This window comes from Microtus pennsylvanicus, chromosome 6, assembly GCF_037038515.1.
Source record: "Microtus pennsylvanicus isolate mMicPen1 chromosome 6, mMicPen1.hap1, whole genome shotgun sequence".
NCBI classification, from domain to species: Eukaryota; Metazoa; Chordata; class Mammalia; order Rodentia; family Cricetidae; genus Microtus; species Microtus pennsylvanicus.
Genome location: NC_134584.1, coordinates 116031472 through 116052668, shown reverse-complemented (window position 1 = coordinate 116052668; position 21197 = coordinate 116031472). Strand labels below are relative to the sequence as shown.

General features: G+C 45.9%; 1 protein-coding gene across 1 annotated transcript in view; it reads left to right on the top strand.

Moving 5' to 3' along the window:
- The window catches only part of Cdyl2 (chromodomain Y like 2), a 168014-nt gene that overhangs the window by 92502 nt on the left and 54315 nt on the right, over nucleotides 1–21197 (top strand). Inside the window, exon 2 of the mRNA XM_075977406.1 lies at nucleotides 19865–20444. Within this exon, the coding sequence (XP_075833521.1) occupies nucleotides 19865–20444 (580 nt within the window). The remainder of the gene's footprint in view (nucleotides 1–19864; nucleotides 20445–21197) is intronic.

Sequence of the window (21197 nt, the reverse complement as noted above, 5' to 3'; positions counted from 1 at the left end):
TCAGAGGAAGAGAACACTTTTACACATGGGAAAGCCCAGCTCTTTTATTAACTTGAAATGTTAATAAAAACAGTACTTCCAGGTAAGCACCCAAGAATTCCTTCCTTGCTGGCTCCCAGGTGTGTCTCCAGGCATGTCCGCCCACCCTCAGCCTCTGCATGAGCTGTCAATGTCTTCGTTCTCACAGGGGAGTGTAGGCAGAGTTGGAGATTCTGGCAGAATGGTTCAGGATTGGGACTTCCTACTTCCCGTGAAGAATTTTGGCTGACTCCATTGAATTTGTGTGGGAGTTCCCATTTCCAGATGGTTCTCTGGCTTATTCAAGAAGTTGACCTCTTGGTAGCTGCCCTGCCTAACAACTGCCCCTCCCACTTTGTGCCCATTGCCTCAGGTGCTGTCCAGAGCCATGCTTTTCTGTGGGTGTGTTGTGCCCTTGGGTTTGCGTGCTATAAAGGGGCCTTAGTCTCCACACTCGCAGCCATGCCCCAGTGTTGCAGATGAACCTTAGTGACAGACTGAGGTTACCTAGCCGTCTGTAGTCAGGGTTCACATTTGGACCATGACCAAAGTGTGTACGCATGAGACCGAAATTCCAAATTGCTTCCTTCATGTCTCAAAATATCACGCTGGGTCTAGGGTATGTAGTGAGAGATTTCTGATTTTTAGCCAAATTGGAAGTTAGCATATTCTGAGTTCTCCCTGGTGACTTATATCTTTATAAACCTTAAAACACCGAGGCTGGAGAGATGCCTCCAGTGTTAACAATGTGCATGGCTCTTGCAGAAGATCTGAGTTCAAGTTCCAGCACCCACAGCAGGCGGCTTTGTTATTGTGCCCTCAAGGGTCTCTTTCTGGAATGGGATTACTTGATCCAAATGCATAGGTATAGCTTGGCAAACGTCACCATTTGATGACCAGAGAGTCTGTTCCAATTGATAATGCCTTATTGTCCCTTTATTAATCAAATAAACCAAGAAGGACACACAGCAGTAGCTCTCTGTTATAATGTGGCTTGGGTGCTCTGAGAAATCACCCTGGTGTCAGAATCATCGAACAAACAATTATAAGGCTCATGGGGAAAGGACAGGCAGGCCCCAGAAACCTTTTTCTAGTCACACAGAAAAAAAAAGTGGCATTACTTTTGCACATAGTAAACAGGAAACCTTTGAAAAGGACTCAGTCATGCCCTGTGGAAATGTGTGACCATGGATGGCTACAAGGTGGCAAAGATGAGAGACCATGACCAGATGTGGCACGCTGAGGCAACTTGTAGGTGTGGTAAGCATGTGTGAGTGTTTTGTGTGTTCCCACGTGGCTTGTTTCGTCTGTCTGGGACTTTCTACACTTACTGTCTCCCAACGAAATCAGACACAAGCAAATGGAAAACTCACCAGAGCACGGCTTGTTCCCTAATCTGTCAATCACATCGAAACAAATTTGCTGTTCAAAACGAGTTTAAGTGGTCCCGCTGTACTTTTTCTGGTTGGATTTCCTCTTGTTTGGTTCGTGCCTGGCATTTCCTTTCAGTTTGCAAACAGGAGCTGGGTTGCCAGCAGGCTTTTCTCTTTCTTTTAAAAGGGAATGCAGACAGGTAATTGCCTTGTTTTGCTTCATAGCCAGTGCATTTTTGTTTGCTAGAATATTTTCATGAGGATGGCATCCACTAAGATCCCATCATTGCTAGATGCGTGCCTCTCTGTCCTCATCCCACGAACCACAAACAACTTGAACCGCCAGATGAGCCTCTCGCTCACTGCATTCATTAAAAAGGTCCATTCCTTCTATTCAAGCACATTAAAGGGAAGTCTGGCCTCTAGCTAACTGTCATTGATTGCCTGGTGGGTCCCGTGATGCCTTTTGCTATCTGGAGGATTAAACTGGGTTTTCTATTTGGTGAGATACTGGGCCTCACCCCCAGGAGGGGATGTCATTGGCCCTCTCCCAAGGCAGTAGTGGGGCTGTACCACGGGAATAGTAGTGACATTCCTCTTTGTTGTCATTGACACGTGTTCCTTGTGCACAGTACTGGGTTTCATGGAAACATTTTCCATAGAGGATATGATACGGGTTGATCGTGTTTTCCCCACAGATTCTTCTTCCCTTTGCCTTCTGTCTTCTCCCTCCCCTAGTTCCCTTCACTCCCCTATGTCGTTTTGCTTCTGTGATATCATGTATATATGTATGCAGGTATGTACGTATGTATGTGTGATTTGTCTTGTTGTTGTGATAAAATACACTGGCAGAATCAGCTGAATGGAGAAGGGTGTTATTTTGGCCCACAGTTCGAGGGTTTAGTCCACCTTGGCAGGGAAGTTCTGGAGCTTGAAGCAGCTGCTCACACCGTATGGTCAGGAAGCAGAGAAAGTTGAACGCTGGTGCTCAGCTCACTTCTTTCTTTTCGTTCAATCCGGGATGCTGTCCCCCACAGTTAAGATAGGTCTTCCGCCATCAGTTATCCTCCTCTAGATAACCCCCCAGTGTGTGTGTGTGTGTGTGTGTGTGTGTGTGCGCGTGCGTGTGTGCGTGTGTGCGTGTGTGTGCGCGTGTGTGTGTGTGCGTGTGTGTGTGTGCGCGTGTGTGTGTGCGTGCGTGTGTGTGTGTGCGCGCGCGCGCGCGCGCGTGTGTGTGTGTGTGTGTGTGTGTGCGTGCGTGCGTGTGACTATTCCTGTGTTTGTGCATGCACATACCTGTGGAGGGCAGTGGTTGACACTGGATGTCTTCGCCAGTCTTCTCCACCTTGTGTTTTGAGACAGCGTCTCTCACTGAACCTGGTGCTCACTGATTCAGTTAGCCTGGCAGCCAGGAGCTCCAGGAATCCTTCCCATCTTCCTTTTCTCAAAGCTTGATGTAGAAACATGTGCTTTAGGGCCTCCCTTTTAAAACATGGGCTCTGGGGTATCCAAGCCATGCTCTTAGTATACCAGTATACTACCAAACACTTTCCGGACTGAGCTCTCTGCCAAACCCTCACCTGGTAAATATTGATGAGACAGTGGTGCCCTTATGTGACAGTGCCCTGAAGTATTATTCTTCAACCTGTGTGAGGGGCCAGAAAAGCTGTGTTTCCTGAGCTCCCCGCGGCTGCCTCTATGCCAGCTGGATTTGGCTATTTGGTTAAAACAGGTACTTTTTGTGTGCATACAATAATTCTGCTAAGGTCAAGAAGGGACCATGGTTTCAGCCTCGAGTCTCTGTACCTTGGATGACACTGCCACACCATCCAGAGGTTGGTGAAGACAACCTAAGCAAGCATCCTGTGCAGGACCATTTGATGCTGCTGCCTTGCCTAGGGCATTTAAAGTCATCAAACTAGAAGGACTTGTGAACAAGGATCATCTTGTTTAAGATGTTTCCCCCCACACTTATTTTTGTTGTGTAAAAATGTTTTATTCTAGCCTGAGTGTTGTTGTTAGGCAGAACCTCCAAGTTCCTACCTAGTCTGTGTGAGGTGGCCCTGGGGCATGGAGCGGGTCATGGGAATTCATCGGCTCCTGTGCACCGTGTGAGTCCCGGCTCTACCTCCATCAATTCCTCGGTCTTCTCAGAACACAGCTGAGACAGCCTGCTTGTGCTCAGACCTTCATTTCATGGCTAGGAGAGATGTCTAGGACGGAGTCATCTGAGCCCCTTTGTCTGCTCTTGCAGCTTTACAGGAGGCCTTTCTTCCGCCTTGCTCAGATGCGATGACTTGATTGTTCGTACTTGAAAAGGTGCGGCTCCAAACCCGTTCCTTCCCCGCTCTTCAGTTTCTTGCCATCTCCCTCATTGCAGCTGATCCTTCACTGAACCCCTGTGCTTTACACTTTCTGCACAATGCTTGCTTAGTATTCGTGAGTTCTCGCCAAACACTATTTCATCTGACCCCTGAAATAAGCAGTAATACAGTCCCAGGAGAACTGGGGCTCGGGGAGGTGAAACTGGATGCTTTTGGTCTTTTTATGTGTCACAGAGTAGTAGAGCCTGGACTCAGGCTCATGTTAATCTGTCCAAGGCTAGAGCCTTAAAGCACCTAGTTTGAGAACATGGATCCAACTTTGCCTCCTAAGTTCTGAGCTCATGAGCTCGTAAGAGTGTTGAGAAAAATGTGCCTTTTACAGATGTTTGATGTTCTTGGGACAGTTTGTTGATATGCTGTCGTGGAGCAGCTAGTGGGAATAATTGATTTGTGCTTCTTAAAATAATTGTGCATGTGTATGGTGTATGCCCACACGCGCACGTAGGCCAGGACACAACTTTGTGGAGACAGGCTTTTCTCCTTGATCTTTTCTGTGGGTTTTGGTGTGGAACTCAGGGCATCAGGCTTGTACAGCAAGCATCTTCACCTGCTGAGCCCTTGTGCCAGCCCCACCTGCTCTAAGGAGTGTTCAGTCCCTCATCAGTTGGGTTTTATGTCTGTTCCTGAAAGATACACAGGAGAGAAGAGTGAGCACTTTCCCATCAGTCTCCCCACGGGATACTAAGTTCCCTAACGTCCTAGACCAGGCCTTGGATGTTCAGTCTTCATCCCTCTGAAGTCTTAGCACTCTGTCCAGCATACAGTAGACATGCAATACATGCCTTCCCCAGAAAATAAACCAGGTAGAAGATAGTTTTGATATTTATTGTTAAGACAAGAGGGACTAAGTAGGTCCTAACAGAGGTGCCCAGGTATGGCCATGGGCTGGGTTGACTGCCTGTTTTTTATGAGCAGTGTTTTATTGGAACACATCAATAGCTATCTATCTGTTGCCTATTTCTGGTTGTCTCTTCGCTTCAAGGCTGTAGTCAAGGGGCTGCGACGGAGACTGTATGGCCTCCCAAGCCTAAAGTATCTGCCATCTGTGCTTTCCCAGAGCAAGTTTGCTGAGCACTGGGTAGCAATCGTTTGCTGGACGCAGTCTGGTTCAGTGGTTGATGAGGAATCTGGGCAGAGGAGTGGGTTAGCAGGAGTCCAGACCTGAGTCTGGGGGAGCAACAAGCTCGTAGTTCTCCATGTTTGCTCATTCATCACGTGCCTGTTATTTCCATCTTTTGTCATAGGCATTAGGGTTATCAACTGGAATTAGTGTCCTGCTGCAGAGGGTCCACCATCTAGCTGGGGAGATAAAACTCTAATTTTTAAAGTGTGAGCCTCTATTTGTGTGTCTGTGGAGAGAAGGACCCCTTGTGAGTACAGGAAAGTAGAGGACAACAATTTTCCTACTCCTAAGAGAGCATTCTTGTAACACCCTTGGCTTTCTGTTTGCCCGTGTGTGTGTGTGTGTGTGTGTGTGTGTGTGTGTGTGTGTGCGTGATAATTTTATAAGTAAGTTTTTATATTCCAGTTAATATTTCATCTTATCCTTTTTTTCTGTAGAGATGTATGTGTTTGTATTTAACATGACTGACATGATATAAAATTTAAATTTTATAGCATAGTGTATCAGTGATAGATTTATTGCATCAAGACAATGGCAGGTGCTTGTCCCTCATGATTAACTGTGATTTGACTCGTTTCTCTGCTGGCCTAATCTGGGCTCACTCAAGCAATAGGGATGGAAGGTTCCATAGCATGACAGACTGGTTGCTGGTTGGGACTTCTGTGTCCTCTGTCGTGCTAGAATGGCATTCTCCAATGGTGGCCTTAGGTCAGGAAATGAGGAGTTAAGAGCAGAAAGCTGCCGCAGGGCTAGCTCTGTCCCAGCTTGTGAGTGTGACACCACGCCCATCACATTCCATTTGTTAAGGCAAGGCCCAAGAGCAGTCCGTAGTCAAGGACCAGAAAGTACAGCCCATCCCCTGGTGGGAAGGGATGCAACACGGAGTTACCAAGAGGTGTGGGTGTCCAAAGGATGTTTTACCATGAACATAGTGTTCCATGTGATGGGTTTATGTGTGTGACATGAAAGATAGATAGATAGACAGACAGACAGACAGACAGACAGACAGACAGACAGACAGAGACAGAGGTGTGTGTGTTTAGGTATTCTGACTCTTGAAACCGTCTGGAAGTAAACTTTAAAGGCCGCACTATTTCCTCCACTGTGAAATAAGTGTCTTTCTCCTCCACTCCCATTTATCCATCCCAGTACACCTTCCCAAACCCTTCCATCCGATAGGCAGCCGGATGTTCCTCTTCTATGAATTACATCCCCTAATTCTCTCAGGGATGTTCCCAGGCTTGTGTTCTCTCTCAGTTGATCTATTTTTCCTGCCCTAGCGCTACCCTCACGATGCTGGTGGTTTTTTTACAATCGTGCTTAATTATGTAATTGGGGAACTGCTTTCCCACTACGCTTTTTCAAAGACTTCTTGTCTATTTTTGCTTAATTCTCCCAGTGGTTCCCAAGAATCATTCTGTAGTATTCTGGAAATGGACTCCCTGGGATTCTGACTGTAATTGCATTATATTTATTGATCAATTTGTTGCGAACTGGCAGCATTAATATATTACGACTTTCTACCCAGCAGCACCATGGGATCACCCCCATTCATGTAAGCTTCGGAAAGATCACTGAGTAGAGTCTCGTGGTTTACCCGCTTAGTTTCCCAATATTTCCTGTGAGAGAGAGGAATTATGTCCCTCTTCCTGAAGGATGGGGAACCAGCCCCTCCCTATTAGATCAGCTCATGAGTTAAACGTGTCGGAAGAGACTCTTTAAAGGTATGTGCACTTCCTGGTTCTCCAGGAGCTTTCTCCGCTACAGATAGCAGTGTTCTTTTGGTGAGTTTGGCTTTTCTCCTTCTTCTTTTAAGAATATTTTAGAATTATTGCTGTATTTGTGAGTGTGCATAGTGTGTGTAAGGGTGTGTGTGTGTGAGTGTGAGGGTGTGTGAGCGTGTGTGTGTGTGTGTGAGTGTGAGGGTGTGAGCGTGTGTGTGTGTGTGTGAGTGTGAGGGTGTGAGCGTGTGTGTGTGTGAGTATGAGGGTGTGAGAGTGTGCATGACATGTGTGTGTGAGAGGGTGTGAGTGTGTGTGTGTGTGAGAGGGTGTGAGCGTGTGTGTGTGAGTGCATAGTGTGTGTGAGAGTGTGCATGACATGTGTGTGAGAGGGTGTGAGCGTGTGTGTGTGAGTGCATAGTGTGTGTGAGAGTGTGCATGACATGTGTGTGAGAGGGTGTGAGCGTGTGTGTGTGTGAGTGCAGGGTGTGTTTGTGAGTGTATGGTGTGTGAGTGTGCATGACATGTGTGTGAGAGGGTGTGAGCGTGTGTGTGTGTGAGTGCAGGGTGTGTTTGTGAGTGTATGGTGTGTGAGTGTGCATGACGTGTGTGTGAGGGTGTGAGTTGTGTGTGTGATGCATGGTGTGTGTATGAAAGGTGTAAGAGTATATGTATATGTTTGTGTGTGTAAGGTGGTGCACACACGATGCTTGTGGCATCAGTTCTCTTCTCCTTTTACGTGGATGCTAGAAATCAAGCTCACATCTCCAGGCTGGGTGACACATTTTTTAACTGGCTGAACCACCTCTTTGCTTCTCTTTTTTAAAAAAACTTTTATTATTGGCATTATTCTAAAAGGAATATTTTTTCCTTCTGTCACCTTGCTTGTTCATTCTAGACCTTTCTATAATGGCATTGTGAATGTTTTTGGCTTTTCATGCTGCTCAGTCTCTGTCATGGCAGCTCACCTTTGTGCTTGTAGTATGGACCACAAGTATTGTATATAGGAAGGGGCATGGGTGTGTGCCAATGAAATCTTATCTCTCTAAACCAGCATTGAGCCATATCCAGGCCATACTCTGTCCATTACAGATTATTTAATTTATTTGTTCTAGACACCTAGAGACATTTACTGTGCTTTGAGGTCATAATGGATGACCCATGGTAGTTGTTCTTGAAAGTGTCCCAGCTCTGGTCATGGGCAGCTGCTCCTTCATTCTGCAATCATGGTGGGCATCGCAGGACTCTGCTCCAGGTTCATTTGGTGCACAGCCTGTCTGGGGATTCTCTGGGGGACGCTGGTTTCTTCTGTTGGAGAATCATGGATATTCTAAGTGTGTTTACAGCTGCTGGTTGTCTCTGCTTTCTAGCCCTTCTCAGAGTTCGGGTGTAGGAGACACACAACCCACGGCACCCGTAAGCATGTTTATGTATTTATAAGTGTTATATATATATGACTCCATCACCTGTGGAGAACCTGACTCCTAAAGCCTCCGGTTTATTCACTCATTATGTGTGTTCATAGGTATGCGAACATATACTAACACATATATAACATATATGTGTCATACACACACATTAATGTATCCCCATCTTTTTTGTATCCGTATGAGAAGCAAATTTACCAACTAGAGTCTGTTGTTTGTGTCAAATCCTGTGTATGGTCATTGCCTGTATTTTACAGTTAAAGTGCTTTATTTTCTTAAAATTATGTGGGCAGCTCCTTTCCCCTCTCCCCTTCATTCAGATGACATCACATCTTTGTGCCACTGTGAGAGTCAGTTGTCACAGACATCGTTCCCCCTGGCATTCTGACTGATTTGTGTGCGCAGGCAGGGCTCAGTGGCAGGTGTTTTCCTCAGTCATGTTTCTCCTTATATTTTTGAGACATGATCTCTCAGTGAACCTAGAGCTGACTGACATTTGGCTAGACCGGCAGGCCAGCAAGGCCCTGTCTCCACCTCCCCAGCTCACTGTATATGGGTTTATGTGGATTCTAGGAATGCAAGATTAGGTCCTTAAACTTGTGTGGCAAACATATTAATTAATTATCTTCACAGTCCACCCTCAGGTATTTTTTTTTCAAAATACGTATATTAAAGGTCACTTTGTGGTCTGTACATAGTTGTGTTGGTTTTGACACCTGTGTAGAGTCACACGATCCCTGCCACCGTCCTGTAAGGCATTTCCATCACATAAAAAGTCCCCTTGTGTAGCTCTGTGCAATCATCCCTCCACAGTGGCTTCTGACACCCACAGATCTCCCCATCTCTGCGGCTTTAGTTTTCCCCAGGATGTCATACAAATGGAACTACGTAGCCCTTTGAGTCCATCTTCTCCTATTGTGTAGAATGAATTTAAGATTGACTCTGGCTGCTATGAGAACCAGTGGCTTGCTGCCTTTCATTTCTGAGTGGTGGTTAGTTCTGTGAATTCCCTTCAATTTGTGTATCTGCTTCCTTGCTGAAGGATTGCTGCCAATCCGAGATCGGGGCAGTTATAAACAATGCCGCCATAAGTATGCACACACAGGTTTGATTATTTTTGGTGGGCATTATATTTAGTCTCATTTCTCCCTTTTTTTAACTTTTCTCCCCCTGGCTCCTATTTCTTAATGTTATTTTGCTTTTAAGGTCATTTTTGTACCATTTGATTTAAGATGCCCATTTCCTCTTTCCACGCCTGTGGGTCTTCACCTTCAGTAAACCTGCACATCTTAGGTGTTAGAGTGACTGACAGGTGTCTGTCTCTCACCACTGTTACTATAAGAGTTTCTCTCTCTCAGAAACTCTTCTGGTGGCTCTTGTCACCGCCTCTGTTGTGCTGTTTCACTCTGTCCTCACCTGAGACTTTGGTACCAGGGCTGAGTTTTACCTGGTTCCCAGTCTCTCAGGTGTACCTCTCAGTGTCCCACCTTTGCGCATGAGCCGAGAGCCTGCACTTCTCAATTTTCTTGTCTTCGCCAAGTGTCCCCTGCGTGGATATAATACCATTTATTCACTTTCAAAACTATTTCCTTGTTCAGTTTTCTGTCTGCTCCAGAGAAATGTTCTTGTCATTTTGGGGGATATATTTGTTTTTCCTGAAGGCAGAGACCCCCTGTTTTTTTTTTTCAAAATATTTGCAAGCATATTAGGCTGCATTCTAGAGTCTCACTGAATCTTCTTGTTTCTCACCAGCCCACATATATGTATGTATATCTCCTGTGCTGTGTGTTTTTATCAACACAACACAAACAAATCTTCGGGGAAGAGGGATCCTCAGTTGAGGAAGTGCCTCTATCAGATTTCCTGTTACAAGTCTATGGGGTCAGTTCTTCGGTTAATGATTGATCTGGATGGGTCCAGCCCACTGTTATCAGGGGGAGGTGGTACTGTAAGCCATGGTGAGCAATCTAGTGAGTAGCATTTCTCTATGACCTTAGTTCCTGCCTTCAGCTCCAGGTTCCTGCCTTTAGTTCCTGCCCTGAAGTCTCTCAGTGGATTGCAACCTGGGAGTTCTAAAATGAAATAGACCCTTTCTTTCTCTAGGTTGATATTGGTCATGGTATTTATCACAGCAAGAGAGCACAGGAGGACATTTCGTTACTGTACCTTCTTGAGGTTAAATTTACATTTATTTGTGTGTGTGTGTGTGTGTGTGTGTGTGTGTGTGTGTGTGTGTGTGTGTACATGGAGATCAGAGGACAACTTGCAGAAGTTAGTTCTCTCCTCCCATGTGGGTTCCAGGGATTGAGCTCAAGTCATTTGCCTTGGCTTGGTCTTGCTGCCCCTCCCGACCTTGTGAAGTTGTAAGTCAGTTTCTGAAGCATAAGTTTGAGCCATGATTTTGAAAGTGGGTAATTTGTACTTTGCTCCCTAAAACAGGAGACAAGATCCTCCCTCTTTGCCTCAGAAGACTCTTCAGTTAGTAGTTAAGAGTATTACAGTTCACAGTGTTTGTCTCCCTCTGTGAAGGTGCCTCTGTGTGTGTGTGTGTGTGTGTGTGTGTGTGTGTGTGTGTGTGTGTGTGCTTGTACGTGTGTGTGAGTGTGTAGACATGAGTATGGTTGCCAGAGATCGATGCTGACTGTCTTTGTACATGACTCTTCACCCTCCCCCTCCCCCCTTTTTTTTGGAGACATGTTCTCTCACTGAACCTGGAGCTTATCCTTTTGGCCCTACAGGTTATGCAGCAAGCCCTGGGATTCCTCTACCTCTCCCCTTTTACCTCATAGAACTGGGGTTACAGGTGTGTTCCACCACACCTGGAAACTGGCTTTATATCAGTGCTGGGAATCCAAAGCCATATCCTTGAGCTGCATAACAAATGCTTTGTCTACTGAGATATCTCCTGTAACAGGCTTTTTTGGACCATCGGCTTCCAAATCATGACACAGAGACTTATTATCAATTATAAAAGCTCAGCCTATAGCTTAGGCTTGTTTCTAACAACTTATAACTTAGCCCATTTCTATTCATCTATGTGCTATCTTGTGACTTGTGGCTTTTGCCTCTCCTCCTGCATGTCTTGCTCCCTCCCCAGCTAGCAACTCCTCCTTTCTTCTTCCCTAAGATCTCTCTGTCTCCAGAAGTCCTGCCTAAACTCTTCCTGCTTGTCTGTTAGCCGTTCATCTCTTTATTAAACCAACCTCAGTGACACATATCCACACAGTGTAAAGGAATATTCGGCAGCAATCTCCATGGCCTGGTATTTGTTTCTTCATTGTATATTGTATTTTAATATTCCCCGAAGTTGCTCTTCTGGATGGAGGAGGATTGTCATGTGACAGAACAGGATTTAACTTTTGAAACAATGTTTAGTGAGGTGAGAAACAGTCTTTACATTTCTCCCCTGCTTCCCACCACCACCACTGAGCACATTTTTGGACTTGTAGACTCTGACACAGAGATTTTTTTCCCCCTCCTATGCTTTGATTAGCATTTCTGTTCCATTTTCCCCCACTAATGTTGGTTGGATCCCTGTCACCTCTTCTGGATGCCTAACCCCATTTTCATTGATATTCCCTTTAAAGATCAGTGACTGTCCTCACTGCCATCCTGGGGAGACAGGTGAGGCTGCGGCCGATGCCATCCATTGGTTTACTGCTTGATTCTGGTCCTTCCTGGCTCCTGTGAGATTATCTACCTTCTCTGGCTTTTCCCTTCCAAGTTACCTATCTCTTTGTTTATGTAAGTGATTCTTCCTTCGTGTCACTTTCCTTCTCAGTCTGTCATCTTCATGTACTATCTGTTCCTTTTGAATACAGAGGTCTTATTTTCTACCATAATGGAAACACTGTCCATACCCACTGAAAGCACATAGTGGGATGTCTCATTAATGTAGCTTTCTGGAGGGTTTTGGAGAGTGGCCATGTTCATGTTGTAGACATTTCTATGGCTCTGTGTGTTCCTGGTCAAAGTCAGGCTTCTGTAGGGATGGGGTTCCTGTAGGCGATTGTGGAGACCCCTCTTGATCACCTTTATCACTTGGTTGCCCCGGAATCCCCAGGTCAGACCTCACCTGGTAACAAGTTTGATTTACTTGGATCTGGGTCAAGTGTCTTGACCTGGCAGCCATCTCTCCAAGGTGGTGTTGCTGGACAGACCACATTCTTCTTGCCTTTCTCTCTACCAGGGATACCTGACACACCAAGGTGGGCAGTTGCTTCCAGAAATTTCCATGTCCTTTCTTTATTGAAAAGCTTTGTACCCTGAGGGAGCTAGCAGTCTCAGAATGTTGACAAGATTCAAAAAGAGAAGTCCATGCTGGGAAAGAGGAGCTCTTAATCACTACTGGCAGGATTGCGAATTGTTATAGCCATATGGAAATTAGTATAAAGATTTCTCAAGAAAATAAACATATGACCCACCTATGCCACTCCTAAGCACATCACCAGAGGACTCTACATCCTACCACACGACACTTGCACATCCATGTTTATTGCTGCTATGTTCATAAGAGATGGGAAATGGGAACAGCCTAGATGTATTATTAACATATTTATTAACAGGTAGATGGGTAATGACAATGTGGTCCATGTATGTGATGGAGTGTTATGCAGCTGTAAAGAAAAGCAAATAATTTTGCTGGAGAATGGATGGCTCTGGTAAGAGTAATATTGAGGTGAGGTGGCTGTTACTAAGCCAGACAATACCAGCACATTTTTTACCATACGGAAACCCTAGCCTATGACTTATCTGTACTTATATATCATCATGGGTAAGGGTAGGTAAATCCTAAATGTCTGGAAAGCAGAGATGGAGTGATAAGGAAGTGTAGGAGTGGGCAGAGGGACATGTGGGATACGGAAGAAGGAAAGAGTCGGGGATGGGGCTCCAGTGGAGGTGGGGGAGATGGGGAAGGACACCCTCAAAAGCACTTTGTTTAAAAATAGCATAATGGTCTCTAATGTATTTAAAAGTGATTTTAAAATACAGAAATGCAAAAAAGAGAACCAAGGGATTCTCCACTTGTGGGATCGAGGGAATGCGCTCTAATTTTATCCAGGGATGGCTACACTGGAGATGTCCCTTAGGCAGGGACGCCACCCTTTATTCTTTCGTCAACCCTGTGCTTTGCTCTCAGAGGCCAAGGCCAATCCCGAGCACAGAGAAGGAATGGCGTCAAAAGTCTGGGAAGTCTTTGGTAGGAGATCCTGCATACTGGAGATATTATATTTTTCTTTTCTGCTTTCTCTGGGGGTCTAGGGTTGAACGGAAAACCTAGGATGGTTAAAGTGATCGAGGGTTAGGGAGAGCAGACTACAGGGCATGCTGGAAATTCCCAGGAGTGTCAAGATTGGGAGGCTAATCTAACCATGTAAAGGTGCTGCAGGTGTGTGGGTAACCTTGGCATGCCCGGAGAGAAGGGCTCTGAGGGGGCAGACACTTCCTCTGTTGGCCTTGTCAGGTGGGGCCCACCACACACAGTGGGGGTTGTATAAAAGGCATCCATTGGAGAGATGGGGCCTGAAGCCAAGGTACTGTGGGCCATTCCGAGCTCTCTGATGCTCGTCAGAGGTGGGGCCTGTGCATGATCCTTAATCTCCAGGAGCTTCATTTTGTTGTCTATAAAAGAGAAAATAAAATGATCTCACTGGGCCGTTTTGAAGATGAACTGAGTTAATACATTGGGGTCGTGTACAACAGTGGCTGACTGGACAAATATCAGACATTGTTTTTATTGTGTTTGTCTGCCAGGAGGAGGCTGGAAGCAGGGGGCATGGCCCCTCGTGGAAGTCGCCTAGATCTAAATTCTCTCTTCCCTTCAGCATCTTTCAGCCCTGTCTAGCTACTTCTTCCCAGAAATTCATCCGAGGAAGCTTCGCGTCTCTGCCTTTGTCTGTCCCGGACCTCTTACCTTCCTCCCCAGTGCACATCCCTTGCTCTGTCTTACACATCACCTGGCACTCACTCTTTGTGCCCTGTGGTTTTCTGCTGGACATGGTGTGGTCTATCCAGTGAATCTTATCTGTGAAGCCATTTCCTTCTTCATGCCTCCCCCTGAATATTGATGGCCCACAGAGTTGATGCCTGTCCTATAGCTTCCTGCTGGTCATGTGTGGTTATGGAATCCAGTGACCCTGAATTCAAATATTTTTATTAAGAAATTTTTAAATATAATCTTTTCTCATTTTACATAGCTATCCCCATTCCCATTCCCTCCCCTCCTCCTGTTCCACTCTTCTCTCCACACCCCCATCCACTCCTCAGAAAGGGTAAGGCTTCCCATGGGAAGTCAACAAAGCCTGATATTTCACTTCAGGGCAAATCTTGATTTCCCACCTGTTGGATGTGTGGTGCAAAGAAGTCATCATCTTCCTTGAGCCTCAGTCTCCCCACTTGTCAAGTGGTGAGAATTATGCCCCACTGAAAGAGTGGGCACTGAAATGAGACCGAACACTTTATTCATGATTAACGTAATTCCTGGAACTGCCATCATTATTATTCCTAATGGGACAGTCATCCTGGGGTCACCATGACACAGGTAATGATTGCATGAGGACCTCCCTGTCCCCACCTGCAGTAGCATCATCTCGAGTTAGCTGGGATCAGAGAGCATAAACGTTAATTAACAATTTATTTGAGCCCTAAGGAATAGTTCAGCATCTCATATTGCTCATCTCTGAAAAAAAGGAGCCTGTGGGATGTGGGCATGCCAGCTCTTCTGATACCATTCACGTGTTTGAGTGCATATAAGTCCAAGGAGATTGCATTGGCAATTTCCCCATTTGCAAGGACTGAGCTCTAGATAAAGCTGGTGGCCTGTACAGGTAGGTGACGTGTCAGGAGATGGGATTGTCCAGACTAGGGTCACGCCTCTGCTGTCAGAAGGAGTGAGAAGTTGGGAGACAGGACAGAGGTGGAAGGGAGGGGTTCCAGCAAAGTAAGATATCTCAGGTAGGAAATCTTGAAATCACAGGCAAGGTCAAGTCTGGGTGACTTGAGCCTCAGCCAGCAGAGAAAGAAGCACTGAGGAGGGTGAGTCACCAGAGATGACAGTGCCCAAAGTATAGTGAGATGCTTGGGGTCATCTTTCCCCTTGCTCCCTGGAGGCATTTTGGTCTTTCAGGAAGAGCTATTTTTTTTTCAAAACCTGAAAAGTACCTTTCTTGTTTGTTTTAAAGACCAGACAAAGCCATATAAAGCAGTTCTATCCACTGGCTTCACGCACAGGAGAGCAGTCCCATTTGATCTCAGGTGCTGTGGGCTTCTGACTGTGTTCCTCTGTATTGCAGCTCTTTCTCCCCTCCTCCCTGGACTATTGGTGCTGATATTGTTTCTTTCACACATGGAGAAGCTGAGATCTCTAGTGATTGGGCAAGTTTCCAGCCATAGGACTAGAGGGTGGCAGGGTTTTGTTTGTTTGTTTGGTTGGTTTTGGGTTTTTGTATTTCTTTAAACAGCAGGATACTGGGGTGATATTATTAAGTTCTATTTAAAATTGGTATTGAGTTAGTTTACGTGTTCAGTGGCTTTGTGGGTGGGATCGGAGTGGAAGCCGTGGACTGTTGAAGCCTTCTGTAACTTGAAGAGAGCAGAATTAGCTCCCCCTTCCAGTGTGGGATCCTGCCATCTAGACTCTGCACCCTTCTCGACAGCTCCTGGATTCTGCAGCAGCATTGCTGTGTCCAGCTATCTTCTGTACTTGGAGAGATGTATCCAAGTCGGTAGACACTCACTTCTCCTTGGGGAGGAGCTGATTGTCACCTGAGGTCATTTTGTGCAAGGCAGGGAAACATTCTGATCATAGACACCAGCAAGTGTTGTGGTCATAGGAGGCTGTACAAGATTAACTAACTTGTATTGTGGACTGTGAAAACTCTTATTCGTGTGTTATCCACAGTCACCCAGTGAGATCGGCCAGTTACTTTCTCCTTGCTCTTTGCTCTGTGAGTCACCGTAGGCCTAAAGACATTTATAAATGAGTTTAGAAATACATGATAGAGTTTTATAGGAGTCTTGTTATAAAGCCTTGGTTCTTAATATTATCTGACTTCATTTTAATGTGACTGCTGTCCACCTGCCCATCACTTCATGACCTTAACCCTCTACCCATTCTTTACCTGTCAACTGTCTATTCATCCATCAGTCATCCTTCTATGGATCCATCTATCCATCCATCCATCCATCCATACATCCATACATCCATCATCAATCTACCCAACCAGCTATCATTTATGCAGCTACCCATCCATCCATTCCATCCATGCCTTCATCCACCCACACATCCATCTATTTGACCATCTATCCATCATCCATTCATTTAATCATGCTTTCCCATTCATCATCTCCCTAACCACCCATCATTTACCCCAGCTCCCCATCCATCTATGCATTCATCCACCCTTGCATCTATCTGTCTATCTGTTTGTCCATCATCTGTCATGATCCTCTTATCATCCATCAACCCACCCACCTGCATATCCACCCACCGTGTAACATTGTCTTCTGCTTTATCTGGGGGAGGAATAGGAGTTAAACCTATACTTTCTAGAGTAGAGACCTCCATTCTGTTAAACACCCATTAGCTCCCAAGAGCTGCGTATTTGCTAGTGACAGTCTAGGCGGGTGTCCTTGGGCATGCTGCCATTCCAGACACTGCCAAGCTATTCTGTCAACTGCACAGAGTCTCTCCCCACAATGTCCTCAAAGGAAACAAAGCTGCAGGCTCTCAGCTTCCTGAGGTGTTATTATGACTGACAGGCAGCACCTTTGACCCCGCATGTTGGGGACAGGATGAATTGGTCCCAGGTGTATTTTAAAATAGAAGAACCATTATTGAGTTTGTGTGATTTATGCAATGCATCTAAAACAGAGTCTTGTAAGGAAGGAAATTGTAATAGAAAGAGGTGAATTCAAGTAGACATGAGTCAATTAAGGAGTCAGTTAAAATTGTCCGAGAGGCAGTATTATTACGAGGAGGTGTGACCTAGCTAGATCCGGATTTATGAAGGCGGAGCAGTGAAAGCCACCTCGTTACTTTCCATAGCTCCTGTTATATGTTCACCACCCAGGGAGATGACCACAGTTCATGAAACTTCAACCTGTAAACATGCAAAGCCAAAGGGCCCTTGTATCTAGTACTATACAACCATTATTGCGTTCACTGCACCCCTTCTCCCTTCTGCATTCTCTTTCCTAAGTTTCAGGAGTGCTGTCTTTGCTTGTAGTTCAGTTCCAATGGATCGGACTTTCATCCTGGAATGAATTGTGTGGACACTGAAATGTACGGGTGAAGAGTAGGGGCGTGGCTGCATGAGAGGGCACTAACAGCCTTCACGAGGTCCTGGGTCCAGTAGCATCAATGGAAACAACAACAACAACAAAAGAAATGTGTTTGAATGTAGTGTTATAAAATTTCTCATGAAAATTGAGTGCCTGGGGGCTGAAGGGCAGAGCTCTTTATATAGAATAAGGTAGCCTCAAATCCACAAATCTGCCCATTTCAACTTCCCAAGGGCTGGGGCTCGAGGCATGGGCCAGCACATTTTAAAAATGATATATACTTTTATTAATTTTTGAGAATTTCATACAATCATAAGATGTATTTTGAACACCCCTGCTTTTCTCCCTAAGTCTTCCAAGATCCACCTCCCATCCTCCATCCTTCCCAACTTTGTGCTCTTTCGCTTTCTGTTTTAGAACCTACGGAGTCCAGTTTGTGCTACCCATATAGAAATGGGTGTGGGCCTTCCATTAGAGTTGGGTCCATCTACCAGGGGTCACACCCTTGCAGAAAACCAGCTCCTTTCCCCAGAAGCTGTCAACTGTCAACAGCCCCTCATCTGGGGACGCTTGTGACCCCCGTCTGTCTCCATGCTGGAGTATTGACTGACTTGATTTTGTGTGGGCGGTCACAGTTGCTATGCATTCATGAGCTCAGTGGTTCTGTCATCTCATGTGGGAGGTCCTTCTGTCTACATGTTGATTTTATTGGTTAATGAATAAAGAAGGAAGGTGGAGTTAGAGGAAGCCATGGATCCGCTGCCTGAGACAGACGCTGAGAACTTTAGCTGGTGAGCCACAGCCATGTGGCGATATACAGAATAATAGAAGTGGGTTAGTTTAGGATATGAGTTTATCCAGAAATATGCTTAAGTTATTGGCCAAACAGTATTGCAAATAATATGGTTTCTGAGTGGTTATTTTGTGGCTGGGTGGCCAGAACAAAAAAACAACCCTTCCCCCAATAGTCGTGTCCAGGGGACTTTATTTCTCTCAAGTTCTCCTCCAGTCTCTGGCTCTTAACTTCTGCCCTCTCTTCCGTGATGACACTTGAGCCTTAGGGGGAGGAAGTATGATAGAGGAGTCTCATTTAGAGCCGAGTACTCTGTAGACACTCATTCTTTGCACCTTGACCAGCTGCCACTGACAAATCCAAATTCAAGTGGATAATGAGGTTGAAAAGATAGTAAATGAGCTCAAAAAGTACCCCTGGCTTATGTCCCTTGAGATGACTCAGCAGGGAAAGGCACTTGCCACCAAATCTGATGACTCAACTTTGAGTCCTTGGATCCCACGTGGTGGAAGCAGAATTAATTCCTGCAGGCTGCCTTCTGATCGCCACATATGCAGAGTGGCATACACACCCCACTAAATAAATATAAATAAATAAATGTTCAAATTTTTGATAAAAACAACCCTTCACTTTAAAGCTCTTGCAGAGGACCTGAGTTTGGTTCTTAACACCTAGGTTTGGTTTGCTCACTCCTACCTGTGATTTCAGCTCCAGCCACACCTCCGCTGGCCTCTGAATGTACTCCACACAGGCACTACCCCTACACATATGTATAAATAAAAAAATCTTTTTAAAAAGATTTATTATATAAAAATAGCAATGAAATCACAAAGATAAATTAATATGATGCCATATGCATTATTGCTCAATTAATATTACTTATTTTTTAATAGTAGAAATCCTCGTCAGATGGATCTTTCAAAGTCTGCTTTGCAACCCCGAAAACAAGAATATCTAGAGAAACCCTGTAGTGCTATCTCAACAAAAGGGAGTGAGGGCGGATGCAGGATGCCACCTATGGGATATAGCCTGAAGAGGCACCATGAAACATCATGACTGTGATGCTTTAGTTTTGAGTGGGAGGGGCAGGGCTGTGAAGTCCAACCCAGGGCCTCTTGTCTGCATGGCAGGTGTTCTGCAGCTAGATTAAACCCCCAGCCTTTCAGCCACGTTCTCAAACAAGCCAGCTCTCTCCCTAGCACTCGCTGCCTGGGATTGACTGGATTGAAGACCCTTACTCAAAATAGGAAGTACCGGAGCCTCAGAGAGCAAAGGCTGTGCGGTTTGTTCTATGATCTTGTAAGGCTGGCAGCCACCCAGATAAAGTGCAAGTGTTTTTGCAGAGTGCACGGGACAGTTTTTTCTATAAACCTGAACCCAAGGCTCTCATTGAAAGCCAAGTCATCTGGGAGGTCGAATATTACATGTCACCTGCCACATCCAATGCTTATCTATTTCTCAGCCAAAGCTCCACACGGCTTCATCTCTACATTTGCATCCTTGTCTGTCTTAAAGCTTTTCCAGTGCATGGCCTTGCCATGTCTGTAGAGGATCAGGCAAGCTTTACTCTTAATAATTTTCCACTCTAAAAGCTCTAGCGTGGGTGTTGGGGCTCTTCCAGCCGATGTTCGCGGGGGCTCAGTGTCTGCCTGTCCATCTGTAGCTGGACCTAAGATGGCCTGAGGCACTTTGGAACAAGGATGGTGATGTCCTGCTTCTCACTGTCATGTCTTGCCTTCTCAGGTCGAAAGGATTGTGGACAAGAGGAAGAACAAGAAGGGGAAATGGGAATATCTCATCCGATGGAAAGGCTACGGCAGCTCCGAGGACACGTGGGAGCCAGAGCATCACCTCCTGCACTGCGAGGAGTTTATTGACGAGTTCAACGGGCTGCATGTGTCCAAGGACAAGAAAGTGAAGTCAGGAAAGCAGGCTGCAGCCTCCAAGCTCCTCCGTGACACCCGCAGCCCACCAGTGGAGAGGCTCCCCCACAGGCCCCTGGAGCCCGGCAAAAGCAAATCAGCTTCCCACAAGCGGAAACGTATCAACTCTCCCCTGTCCAGGCCCAAGAAGGGGTCTTCAGGGAAGGCCCCTGGGGCCACTAAGTCTGTGTCCTATAGGACTACTCCCAGTGGCTTACAAATCATGCCCATGAAGAAGGCTCAGAATGGCTTGGAGAATGGAGATGCTGGTTCTGAGAAGGAGGAGGTGCACTTTGGAAATGGGTCCCATCAGCTGGATTTGGATTTGAGTGACCAGGTTGGAGAACAGGATGCCAGCGACTGTGATGGGACCCACTCTGCGCTGGTGGAGAACGGAGTCGGTTTGTGGCTTTTCTCTCTCTTGGGGTTGGCTTTGGCTGTTGCCAGCAGTTTTGTTGTTGTTTGAAATAGGATCTTAGGTAGCCCAGGTTGGCCTCAAACTCACTAAGTATTCTAGAACGCCCTTAACCTCCCTATCCCCCGCCTCTATCTCCTGAGTGTTGGCGCTCTAGGCAGGCACTGTTATATCCTGGCTTAGGTAGAGGCGGAACACAGGACATTATTGCATGTTAAGTAAGCACTCTACCAACCATGCCACCTCTCTAGTCCCTTGGTCTGATTTTTCTTTCAGTCTGGGGAAACACATAATTCACACCTCCTGTTTGACTCTTAGTGACTGTTAATACTGCCTGTGTCTCTCACATCAGGGCCATGTAAACTTGACCTCACACCCATGTCTGTCATCAGATACCTTTTCTTTTGGGAATACCCAGCCACAGATGCTCAGGTGGGGCCTGTGATGGCTTACAAAGGCTTAACTATAGCTAGGCCTGCCATCCTAGCCATGTAGGATGCTAAAGAAGGAAGCTTGCAAGTTTAAGGTCGCTCTGGGCTACAGGTTGAGTTCATGGCCAGCCTGAGCCACTTAGTAGGAGATCCTGTGTTGTAAAGAGGGCTGGGGGCATCCAATCCCCCGTGCTATTATATACAGAAAGAGAGAAAGAGAGTCCCTCATACACTGTCGGACACCTACAGCCATGGCCACCACACCAGATCTACATCCCGGAAGGCAGCTCACACCCCAGAACACAGGG